We start from the raw sequence: 12,995 nt of genomic DNA on the forward strand, positions 1-12,995 counted from the left end.
TTTGGCCAAGGGGCTGGTTATATGATGGAAGTGATGCTGAATGATGGAGGAGTTTGGGACAGGTGGCGGCTGGAGAATTGAGCATGGCTGTGAGGGAGAGGCAGCGGCAAGTGATGGCAAGAGGAGCTTCATTGGGCTGGGGCTGCTTATGGGCCTTTGAACAAATGCCAAAATTTCTTTACTTTTTCTACAAAAATGCCACTTTTATTTCCTTTTCTCTTCTTTTTCAAGCATAAAAAAATTGCAAAGTACATCCTACAAAATAAGTAAATATTAAATTAGAATCAAATATTTTCAATTATAAAATAACTCATATTGATTCCATGAAAATACTAATTGAAATTTAATTTACTTTGGCAATTAAGTTCAATAAAATCACATTTTTTTTACTTATAATCTAACAACACAAATTCCAAATAATTAAACTACAACATATTATAATAAAATATCTATAAAAACATATAAAAATCTAGAAAACTACAATAAGACTAATAAATTAAAAATTACATAAAAACTTAATAAGTTAATTAAAAACTCAAGAACTAAGTAACAATTAGCATATAAAATATGGTAAAATAACTCTATTTTGTAGAGTTATCACCAAGCTTCCTTTTTCCTTCAACAAAGCTACCCAACAGCCCAAACAAAGGCCAGCCCAACGCAGGCCCACTCCTTCCAGCAGCATCTTCACGCCCAAGGATCCCAGCCTTTGGCCCAAATTGCAACAGCCCATCAGCCTTCTCTTCAACCCAGCCGCCCATGTGGCACGTTTTCATTGGCCAAAAATGGGTCAAAACCCTCTTGTGTCACCAATCATGTTTTGTGGGTATTGGGCTTTGTAAATTGCTATTTTGAGCTTTAAAGATCATGTTTTTGTGGTATTTTAGAAAAGGAGCATTTTGACTATACACAAAAATAGCTAGGGTAATATTAATAATAAGATTTGATTTTTCAAAATCATATTTTATTATTAATATTTCAGATTTATTTTGTAAACCCCATTTTGTTGTTTAATTTCTTTTTAGTCATTTTCTCCATCTATAAATAGGGACACTTTCTTCACATTTGGTATGTAATTTTTAGAGTACAGAAACTATAGCAAAATTTCCACTCACTTTCTTCTCATATTTACTTCTCATAATTTTGTGAGAATCATGAGCATAATGGCCTAATCTTCCTAGGAAGGTTAGGGATGATTCCATATGCAAGTGATGTTATTTTGCTACTTTGATTTACTATGTTCGTAATGTAATATATTTGAGTTATTTATGTTCTTTCATCTCTATCTTTATTTTGTTATCTTTATTTACTTATGCTAATAGTATATAGGATTAGTCATGCTCTTTCTATGTGCTTCTAATTAGTAAAAGTAATATTGATACATAATTTTATGTCTAATCTTCTATTGCATTATTGCCCTTGGGTATTTTGTCATTTTTAGATTTTTCATAAGATTAACATTGTGCTTTTAAAGTAAAGAACTTTATAACTCAAATGAACTTTTGTTTGAAAAACTATGGACTTTAATTTTAGATTTTCCAAGTAAATGTTGGGATGTGAACTATTTACTTGTGTATTTTTGTAAATCAAGTAGCCAAGTAACTAAACAAGCATATGGATGAATCTTGAAACCTTTCATTTTCTCAAACTCTTGATTACATCTTACATTTATTTTTCAGTATTGAAGTTAGGCCATCTATAAGGTTAACAAAGGTACCCATATTCTTAAGTTCAATCCTGTTTGATTCCTTAGTTTCTTTAGTTTTCATTCAGGTTCTAACTTTTGTTATGATTTTGTGGTTAGATTTTTAAGTTCTTTGAACTTAAGGTGTCTTTTCGGTAATATTTCTCTTGGTGGTTTAGTTCTAGTCTTTTCATCTCTTTCTTTTAAGAAATACTCACCATTCTATTGCTGGTTTTAGGAGTATTCCAAGCCCCCGCATTTGTTCTCGCATCCCGGTTTTGGTAAGGAAAATATGCTAGATCTTGTATGTTTTAATGATATGTTATGTTATGTATAATATGTTATGATAAGTTTATGTTTTAATATGTTATGTTATGATTTACCCTACCTCAAATATTAGATAGGGGACGTAGATGTGTTATCATACACTACATATGATTTACCCTACCTTAAATATTAGACAGGGGACGTAGATGTGTTATCATACATTATATGTGATCTAACAAACCTCAAATATTAGACAGGGGACGTAGATGATTTATTACATGTCATAATGACCATTATTAGTATAGTCTTATATGGAATATGTTATAATATGTTTATAGTATATGTTATAATATGTTTATAGTATATGTTATAATATGTTTTTAGTATATGTTATGATATGTTTATAGCATATGTTATGATATGATTTTATGTGTATGTTTATGGTGTTAGTAGTTTTTCCTTGCTGGGCATTAGGCTCATTCTTTTATTTTTAGTGTGATGCAGGAAAATGAATATGGAAGGCGGAAGGATTCTTGGTAGCTTGGCTTGTGTGTTGAGGGTGGATGGAATGTGTGGACTGCGTGTCGATTGAGGATGAAGTTATTTATTTTTAGTCTTTTAAATCATGTTTTTTCGCATTTAGTTTTGTAAACAATTTTCTTTAGTTTAAAATTATGTTTTATGTTTTAAACAATGGGTACCCATGCCATATTTTCTATTATTATGTATTTGATACAATATTTCGAGATTTAATAAAGTTATATTATTTCTTATGTATCTTTCCCAAAATAGTAGCTATGTATAGTAGATCTGATGGTCCAAGGTCTTAGAAATAGTTGGGTCATTACAAGCCTACAAGGTTCAAAACACCACCCTTGTAGACTAACATATAATCCCTAGTCTGTCTTAAATGTTTCAGGATATGTTTAACTGTTATTCAATGTTTCGGTCCTGAGTTTAACTGATACCTACTCACTACTCCCACTGCATAGCAGGTATCTGGTCTAGTACACAACATAGCATACATCAGACTTCCAACTGCAGATGCGTAAAGAACTTTTCTCATTGCATCTTCATCTTCAGGAGTCTAGGGAGACTGTTTTTTTTTTAAAAGATGAATTCCACAGCGGGATGGTAGACGTCCTTTCTTGGAATTTGTCATTGAGAAACGTTCAAGCACTTTATCAATGTAAGTTGCTTGAGATAGAGCTGAGAGTTTGTTCTTTCTATCCCTAATGATCTGGATACCTAGAACATAACTCGCTTCACTCAAATCCTTCATTTAGAATTGAGTGCTCAGCCAATTCTTCACATATGATAATTTCTTAACATTGTTTCCAATGAGTAAGATATCATTTACATGAAGAACCAGAAATACCACTATTTGATTTTCCCTTAATTAGAAAACACAAGGCTCATCAATATTTTGTTCAAAGTCATATGTTTTGATTATCTCATTAAACCTAAGATTCCAAGAACGAGAAGCTTGCTTAAGTCTATAAATGGACCTATTCAACTTGCAAATTTTTCATTCTTATCCAACTATTTTAAAGCATTATGATTGATCATATAAATGACTTCGTTCATCAAGCTAAAATATGTCTTTTCATATAATTTATGAACATAAATATTGATTGATGACTTGACTACTGGACCACATCAAGTACTAGTCGATGATACATGGACCAAACACAGACAATTAAAAAGGTAGGGTCTAAGCAAATTAAGACTTTTTGTTTCCTCGAGTCTTCTTTCTTAGTTCAGCTAAGACTTTTCAACTGTGGATGTTTCCTCGATTCTTCTATATTTGCTACAAGTCTTTTTTTTTTCTTTTTCTTTTTTCCCTAAATTAATTTCATGTATCTTTGAAATATTATATATATTCTCACTAAAACACACATATACTCACACAAATATACCTTCCTAGTTTCTCATTGATGAAAAAATAATTAACACTTTCCTTGTCGATCTCTCTGGGAAATATAAAAAACGCTCGATCTCTTTTGGTAAGTAACACATAGACTCATACTATATCTTGCTGTTTCTTGGAAATAATTTTATCCCTCTATATTTATTTTTGATGTTTTTTAATTTCTTATTTATCTACTTTCTTCTCAATGTATAGTTTATTTTATAATTATGAGAAAGTAGAGTATTTATTTTAAATTTCTACACAGAATCATTCAATTCATTTCTAGATATAATTTATTATTTTGAGCTACAAGGCAAAGTAACTTGTACATATAACAGAATTCATAATTTTTAGTGTTATTCCCATAAATTTTCAAAAAGTTTGAGATTATTTAGAGTGTCGAAATCAAAATTTAAATAGTTTATTGCATACATGCATGTTTTTTCTTTTATGTTTGAAACAAGTTGCTTGCACCAAAAAAATTCCATTATTATGTAGTGTAATTCTATAATACATCCCCAAAAGGGGCATTCCATTACATTTTTCTTGTTTTCAGCACGTGAAATTTTTTTATCAAATAGATTTGTTTGATTCTTGGTTTTGGCACTACAAAAAATCTTAGTTTTAGTCATAATAAATTTTGTGACTAAAGAAAAATCATCTTACCTATGTCATCACTAAGAAGTCTGTGACTAAAAGTATTTGTAAAAAAAATCACAATTTGTTGTCACTAAATGTATTTTTAGTCACAACAAATTTTATCACTAAAAAATAATAGGTTGTGACTAAAACTACATTAATGACAACTTGTGATTATGTATGACCTTTTCGTCACAAGTAATATTTTGTTGTTACTAAAAGTAATATTTAGTCACACAAAATATATATTGTGACTATAAAGTTGTCATTGAAGGTTACCTTTATTTGTATAAGGGACGTTGAATTATTCAAAATTTATAAAAAAATTGTACACTATCATTAAAAATTTGATCCATATGTGAAATAGTAAATAAATATATTGTATATTGTTATATAAAAAAATTAAGATTATAACTGGAAGCACGAAAAGTGTATCAATATGTCTCTTTCTTGGAACATACTATAGAAGTATCCTCTGATATTAGCACTCTATCATACTTTCCTTGATGATGTCCATAAATTATTTTTTACTCTTTTTATATGAGTACTCGAAATCAAGTTTTAAATTATATATTTGCAAGTTATAAAATATATATACAAGTGAATTTAGTAATTACTTCATGCTTTTAGATATTATATATTAATATATCTCGGGTAAATACATATTTGGTATTTTGTGTATTATCAAAATACAGAATTGGTATCTTATATTTTCAGTAATACTCATTCAGTATCTTATAATTTAAAATTGTACATATTTGGTTCTTGGACTCAAATGCGATCAATAAAATTTTATAAATATGACTAATAAATTGTTCTAAGTTATATGTAATTAAATAATTAAATTTGAATTTGAAATCCATATAATTGAGGATAGTTTGTTCGTATTGATAAAATTTCATTAATCAAATTTGTTTAAGATACCAAATATGTAAAATTTTAAATTATAGGGTACTAAATAAACAATATTATCAATAACATGGGGTACTAAGTGTGTATTTTGATAAAAACACAATATACCAAATAGTTGTTTAATTAACCTTATATTTTTTAGTTTGACTTATTGCTAAAATGGTATCTTAATTAATTAGATATTTGCTTATCAATTTATAGTATTTTTTATTATTTATATATTCAAACTGAAGTTTAATTCACCATTGAAGTACTATACATGTGTGTTTTTTTGATTAAATGTGATACCAGATAACAAATAAGTGATCAATAAAGAAGAAAGAGGCACTGATGATGAGTCTGCCGAACTACTACTACTACTTGTTTGTTAATGTTATTATGATTGGATCATCATTAACGACAATAATGTCCACACTAGCTTCATCCATTGCAAAACAAGATTATTGCCAAGCCAAGTGTGGAGATGTAGATATTCCATACCCTTTCGGAATTGGACCATCCGAATGTTTTCTTGACGAACGATTCGAAATCTCCTGCGACAACAGCTCTTCCACGCCTGTTCTCAAACACACTCAGCTACAGGTACTTAATATTTTCCCAATGGATTATTACGATTCCCAATGGATTGTGGTGAGAAACCCCATTAGTTTCTTCGATTGCGGAAACAAGACAAGGCAAAAATCAGCAAATTTAACAGGAACCCCGTTTTACTATTCGCGTGACAATGTATTCATTGCAGTAAGTGGTGGTGTCCTTGCCACGTTCAAAACAAGGTCAGGCAACATGCTCTTCCAGAATGGATGCTCATCCAATAGTACAACAACTACATCAACTAGTCATATTGATTTGAGAAATTGCGATGGCGTTGAATGTTGTACCACTTCCTTCGTCAGCCCTTCGAAGGTTGTGGGCGACACGTTCGAAATCTCCATGGATAATGATTCTTCTGGTACTCCTGCAAATCATAGCCAATGCAAATATGCATTCTTGATAGATTATGATGAAATTGGTAAACATAAAACATTTGGTAATCTGGATTATGTTCCCGTCCGGCTAAGTTGGTCCCTTAACCGTACGTATTTCGATGTATTTAAAACACATGATATGCCAACCGAAACTATCAACTTCTATTGTCGAACTTCGACGGAGGACTATGATAATTTATTAGAATCCTCTTCAGATCGGATAGATCATTGTTCGTGCAAGTATGGACTTCGAGGGAATCCCTATCTGGTGGGTGGGTGTAATCAAGGTAAACCTCTCCGACAAATATTAATTATAATTGTATATAAATATTAAACTTTCATTTACTATATACATATATAAATATTGATATATATATATATATACTAGCTAGATACAAATCTGCACGTCGGTCGTTAGTTTTATTTGTAGAATTTATCAATTATATATATATATATTAGATTTGTATTATTTTCATATAAATTTTAAATAAATAATTAATATTATATATATTTATATATAAAAGAATAACATAAACTTACAAAATGAAAAATTAAAACAAAATATTTATAATAATAATGATATATTTTATAATATGCATAAATATTTATTTTTTTTGTTTGTTTTAAAGATATATTATGTTAAAATTAACAAATAAAACCAATAATTTCCGCACTTTTTAATTAGTCGGGACTTATTATTAGTTACAGTAATATTTTTTTTATAGTGTATATTAATGATAATAAATAAATAATAAATTTTATATTAACTAAAAAAATTATGTGCTATTTAATTCTCAGATATTAATGAATGCATTGAGTACAAATCGTTATGCTCTGGAGGCTCTACTTGCGTGAACACTTTCGGGGACTATCACTGTAGTTATAAACGCATGGCTATCTTTATAGGTATGTCTTTGTATCAAATTCATATATATATATATATATATATATATATTTATATTTATAATTTTCTTTGTGATTCATAAAATAATATTTTTTACTGGTTAACTAACGTAAAACATAGTAAAAATTCATAATAGTAGTGCATCTAGGAATTCATTCCACCAAAAATAAAAATCAATAATAATATATATTGGAAATATATAATGGAACAAAATTTAAAAATTTCACGCATATATACAAATTAAATAATAAAATAATGTAATTAAGATAACTATTCTACTATTAGAACTCATCTATCCACCTACTCTCATTTTAAAAAAAAATCTTATACTTTTACTCGCAACAAATTTTGTGAGTAAAACAACTTCATTATATTATATTTTTTTTTATTAATATTTGAATAAAACTAGAAGTGAAAATATCTTTTAAATTTATCAATTCTTAAGAAATTATAGCACATCTCCAAAAGAAATAATCACATCTTAACTGATAGGTACCTACCATTATCAAAAAAGCGTAATAAGATGTACTTTTGATGCAAAAGAAAAAAAAATTAGGAATTTAACTATAACCGTGTTGAAACATTATGTATTTTTACTACCAATATCCATATATTTTAATCAATCATATTTTAATAAAAATTTATAAATATATTTTAAATCTATCACAAATTTTAAATAAATAAATTGAAGCTATTTTGCCATAATAAATAATAAAAATGTTTGCACCAAAACTACCCTAAAGTTTGAGATTTGTATGCATCATAGACTTAATCTTTTTTTTAGTGGATACCAAAAATTAGTATAATAGTAATTTCGTCACTCTTAGTCTATTGATATCCATTAGTTAGGTGGTGACTAGGGTGACATGTGTCACTACCTAGTTGGACCATCTCAAGAGTTGCTCAGAATTTGCTCCATAGTTCGAGCACAACAAGAAAAAAGGGCTTTTACTTCGGTTTTTAAGCTGGATTTACTTCGGTTTTCGCTAAAATTTGCAACCGCAGTAGTTCGGAGCGAAGTAAAAAGTAATTAAAAACCGAAGTGAAAAATAGGCTTTCTACTTCGGTTATTATGTAAAAACCGAAGTAGAAAGTGGGGATTCCACTTCGGTTTTTACATAATAACCGAAGTAGAAAGTGGGGTATGCTTCCTTGTTGGGCACTTTCTACTTCGGTTATTATGTAAAAAGCGAAGTAGAAAGTGGGGTTTCTACTTCGGTTTTTACATAATAACCGAAGTAGAATCCCCACTTTTTACTTCGGTTATTATGTAAAAACCGAAGTAGAAACCCCACTTTCTACTTCGCTTTTTACATAATAACCGAAGTAGAAACCCCCCCACCCCATTTTTTTTAATAATTATTTCTAATTATTTTTAAATGACCCAATTCTATTTTTTTTCTTTTTTTTTGCCCTAATTATTTTAAATAGTCTAATTATATGAATTTATAGTTATATATATTTTTACAATTGGAATTGGTTTATTTTCATTTAATTTATAACAGAAATAAAAATCACAAAATTTATACACTTAGAATTAAAATTCTTATAAAATTAAATATTTATACATTCACATAATTTTTAAGTAGAATAACCTAATCATTCATATATACATTCACATAATTGTAATTAATTAAAATAATATAAACATTTATATATACATTCACATAAAACTAAAGGTATGTATAAACAAAATAGTCTTACTAATAAATTTAAGTCATCAATCGGCTTAACTATTCTTGTTGGATTGGCAAGATGTCCTCCCGATCCTTGGCGACAATATGACTACTAGTAACTTTGTCATTTAGTTCATTCTACGAAACAAACCAATGATAGATTAAATTAGTAACTTGTAAAAACACTTAAAAAAATTTCTTACTTTGCTTTAAAACACTTGCATCTCTTTCTTCAATTTTTTTGTCCAAATTATCTTCGACAAGAGTCTTCTTCGTTTCTCGCGCTCTTGTCCAAATTTCATATCCATCTACATCTTCCACTCCTAGTTCTTTTTTCTAGAACATCAAACATAATTGAAGTTTAATTATTAAATTTTCCTAAGTCTAACAAAATTTCGGCAGCATAACAACTGCATTTTAACATCTCCAAAATTTTTAAAATCTGTAAATAACACACAAAATATATCGACATAGTGTGCAAATTGAAAAAGAAAAACAATTAATAAAATCTATAAAAAATTAGCAGAGTTTCCTTTGTTTTTGTAGCATATCCCAATTTTATAATTATATATAAATTCAACACAAACAAACACAAAATCAACATACATAATTCCATCCTTATATCACCACCAACAACAAATTTCCCAGAACCTACTTCACTAAAGTAAAGCATGCAAGATTTAACTCTAATTTTATAAATAAATATTGCAATAGTAATAAATAAAATTTAAAGATTACTCACCTCCAATATTACTCTTGAAGTCACCCAAAATCAATACCGAATTGGCAACTAAATCAACAACCCTACTAAAAAGCTTAATCAAAAATAAATAAAAATCAATTACATAATTAATTAAACTAGCTACATAATCATCAAACAACATATCAAGCTAGCTAGTTATAGAAAACAAAAAACAAATGTCACTAATAATCCAAACATTTCAAGTTCTAACATTGGCAACAACATTACTTATTGAAGCTATGTTTAGAAATTTAAATAGCAAGTCACAACAATTTTTAAATTTTACTAATATATATATATTTATATAATTAATAACATTATATAAAATAACAAAATAAAAAAATATATAACACAAATATACTAAAAAACAAGTATTAAATTCGGAATAATATAAAAAAATTAACACAAACAAAGTTTTAAGGTAACAAACCTTCTTTGATGCTCAAAATAACCTCTAAATCAATATTAGCAACTCTAAAACCTATATATAATAAACACATTATATCTATAAGAAAAAAATATGAAAATATTATAGAAAATTAAAAAAAAATCATACAAACAAAGATTTAGTGATTCATACCTTTTTTGAAGCTCAAGAACTTATTTTAATGTAAGAAAACCAGCCAAAGTCCAATAACAATACCCATTTTCGAACCCTAAAAATACCCACACTCAAAGTCTTTATTTTCTTCCTCAAAAATAAAAATGGAACTAATATTTCTGTTCTTAAGTAAGAAAAATGGTTTCAAATGGTAAAAAAAACATACAAAATGGTATATTTTGTGAAACCCTCGTGGGAGTACGACAACAATGGAGGTTTTCTGGGTTTGGCGTTTGGGATTTTTGCTTCAGAGAGACGAATGAGCCGTGGGAGCTATATATTAAGGGTATTAAAACTCTTTTACTTCGGTTCTTATACAAAAACCGAAGTAGAAAGGGTACTTTCTACTTCGGTTTTTGTATAAGAACCGAAGTAGAAAGTACCCTTTCTACTTCGGTTGTTATATAAGGACCGAAGTAGAAAGTACCCTTTCTACTTCGGTTCTTATATAAGAACCGAAGTAAAAGCCTTCAGGGCCGCGTTTGGTTGCTCCACTTTTCACTTCGGTTTTTTCATAAAAACCGAAGTAAAAAGCCCCGATTTAGTGTGCAAACCAAACATGACCCTTGTCTATTTTTTATTTTAACTTCGTTTTTTTAAGAAACCGAAGTAATAGCCTTTTTTTTATGTTCTACCATTCCCAAAAGCGAAGTAAAAACCCATTGAAAGGCTTTTACTTCAGTTTTTTTATATTCTATGTGTAAAAAACGAAGTAAAAGCCTATATTTCTAGTAGTGGAGTCAGAAAAAAAAATACCTCAAGAATGAGTTTTCATATCTAGGTTTTGGGGGAAAAAGTTCAAAAATAAAAATAAGTTAACAAGAATGAGTCTACAAACCGATAAACCCAATCTCGCCGTCTATCTGCTGCCAGGCACCTCACCTACATCAGTCGAGATCGGACCTCCGACGATGTCGTCTTCAACTCCCCGCCGATCTCGCAGAAGCCTCAAGCCCAGGCATTGTCCTTCGACTCATCTTTATAAATTTATTTTCAAATAAGGGAAATATTGTTAAAAATTAGCTATAAAGTTTTGAAATTGGAATTTTGCCACTTTTTTACTCGAACATTACGACAATAAAGAAGAGACACTTAATTTGCATCCCTTTTTAAGTGACACAATAGAAATTTCACGTCACTCTACAAAGCAATGTGTGTATGTGGGTCATCTCATAGAGTAAACTTGTTGATATGAATGAAGATTAAATAAACAAAAATACAAAGTAATGCGTGTAGAAAGTATCACATATTTCATATTTCTATAAATGTATGTTTATTTATTAATACATGTTAAACAGGTGTAGGAGCTGGGTTTCCTACTGGAGCATTAATTCTAGTTTTTGGCATGTGGAGATTACACAATTTCAGAAAGAAAAGAAAAGCAGTTCAACAGAAGAAAGCATTTTTCAAAGGTCTTTTGTTGGAACAACAAATGCAAACAAGTGAAAACAATGTTGAACAAACCAAGTTGTTTGATTTAAAAGAGTTAGAGAAGGCAACTAATCATTTTAGTATGGATAGAATTCTTGGCCAAGGAGGTCAAGGAACTGTGTACAAAGGAATGTTGGAAGATGGAAAGATTGTTGCTATAAAGAAGTCTAAAATAATTGATGAAGCCAAACTATCTGAATTCATTAATGAGGTTGTTATTCTTACGCAAATCAATCATAGAAATGTTGTCAAGCTATTGGGATGTTGTTTGGAGACAGATGTTCCACTTCTAGTTTATGAATTTGTCCCAAACGGAACGCTTTCTGAGTATATTCATCACAAAAATGCAGAGTTTCCTTTTACATGGAGCATGCGATTGCGAATTGCAACTGAAGTTGCAGGAGCTCTTTCATACTTACATTCAGGGGCTTCTTTTCCAATTTATCATCGAGATGTTAAGTCTACAAACATACTCCTAGATGAAAAATTGAGAGCAAAAGTTGCAGATTTTGGTACATCAAGAACTATTTCCTTAGAGCAAACTCACTTGACCACTTTAGTTTATGGCACATTTGGTTATCTAGATCCAGAATATTTTCAATTAAGCCAATTTACAGATAAGAGTGATGTTTATAGTTTTGGAGTGATTCTTGTCGAGCTCTTGACTGGACAAAAAGTAATATCTGCAACAAGGACTGAAGAAGGAAAAAGTTTGGCGACATATTTCAAAATGATAATGAAGGAAAACAGTCTTTTTGACATTCTTGATGGTCAAGTTCTCAAAGATGCGCCAAAAAAAGAGATCATAGTTGTTGCTGATCTTGCACAGAGATGCTTACATTTGAGCGGAAAGAATCGACCTACCATGAAAGAAGTAGCAAAGGAGCTAGAGAGGATACAAGTCATTGATAATAAAGATTCAAAGGGTAGTCAACATGATTATGTAAAGTTAGCATATGCACAACCTGAAATTGCAGACTCTTGGAATAATTCCACATCGTCAATAGAGTTAACTTTTGATAGTGCTGCTACTAGCTTCTCATTGCATCAAGAATTATCATTGTTGTAAGGGTGAACAAATATAGTAATATCCTTTTTGTACATAGTACTCTTCACTTATTTTTTTCTATCTTAAATTTGAGAAATCAATTATATATTGTGGTTTACTTTATTGGTTAATATTGTTAACTTTCGTTTCATCTGATTATATTAGCATTCAACGCTTGGTACTTTTACTATGTAATATAATATAGTAGTATTTG

General features: G+C 29.3%; 1 protein-coding gene across 1 annotated transcript; it reads left to right on the top strand.

The window, feature by feature from the left end:
- Window positions 1–3,873: 3,873 nt before the first annotated feature.
- Window positions 3,874–12,861, top strand: LOC133783524 (wall-associated receptor kinase-like 9). The gene is made up of 4 exons (XM_062223179.1): window positions 3,874–3,957; window positions 5,706–6,666; window positions 7,178–7,285; window positions 11,601–12,861. Exons 2-4 carry the CDS (start codon window positions 5,745–5,747, stop codon window positions 12,800–12,802), a joined length of 2,232 nt encoding a protein of 743 aa, XP_062079163.1. The 5' UTR covers window positions 3,874–3,957; window positions 5,706–5,744; the 3' UTR covers window positions 12,803–12,861.
- Window positions 12,862–12,995: the final 134 nt, after the last annotated feature.

The sequence above is a fragment of the Humulus lupulus genome, chromosome 6 (genome assembly GCF_963169125.1).
Source record: "Humulus lupulus chromosome 6, drHumLupu1.1, whole genome shotgun sequence".
Taxonomy (NCBI): Eukaryota; Viridiplantae; Streptophyta; class Magnoliopsida; order Rosales; family Cannabaceae; genus Humulus; species Humulus lupulus.

Excerpts from the sequence above, each read along its gene's own strand:
- LOC133783524 (XM_062223179.1), top strand. The coding sequence starts at position 5,745 with ATGATGAGTCTGCCGAACTACTACTACTACTTGTTTGTTAATGTTATT. Across the intron at positions 6,667-7,177 it reads GGTGGGTGGGTGTAATCAAG|ATATTAATGAATGCATTGAG; the intron begins GTAAACCTCTCC and ends TTTAATTCTCAG. Across the intron at positions 7,286-11,600 it reads ACGCATGGCTATCTTTATAG|GTGTAGGAGCTGGGTTTCCT; the intron begins GTATGTCTTTGT and ends CATGTTAAACAG.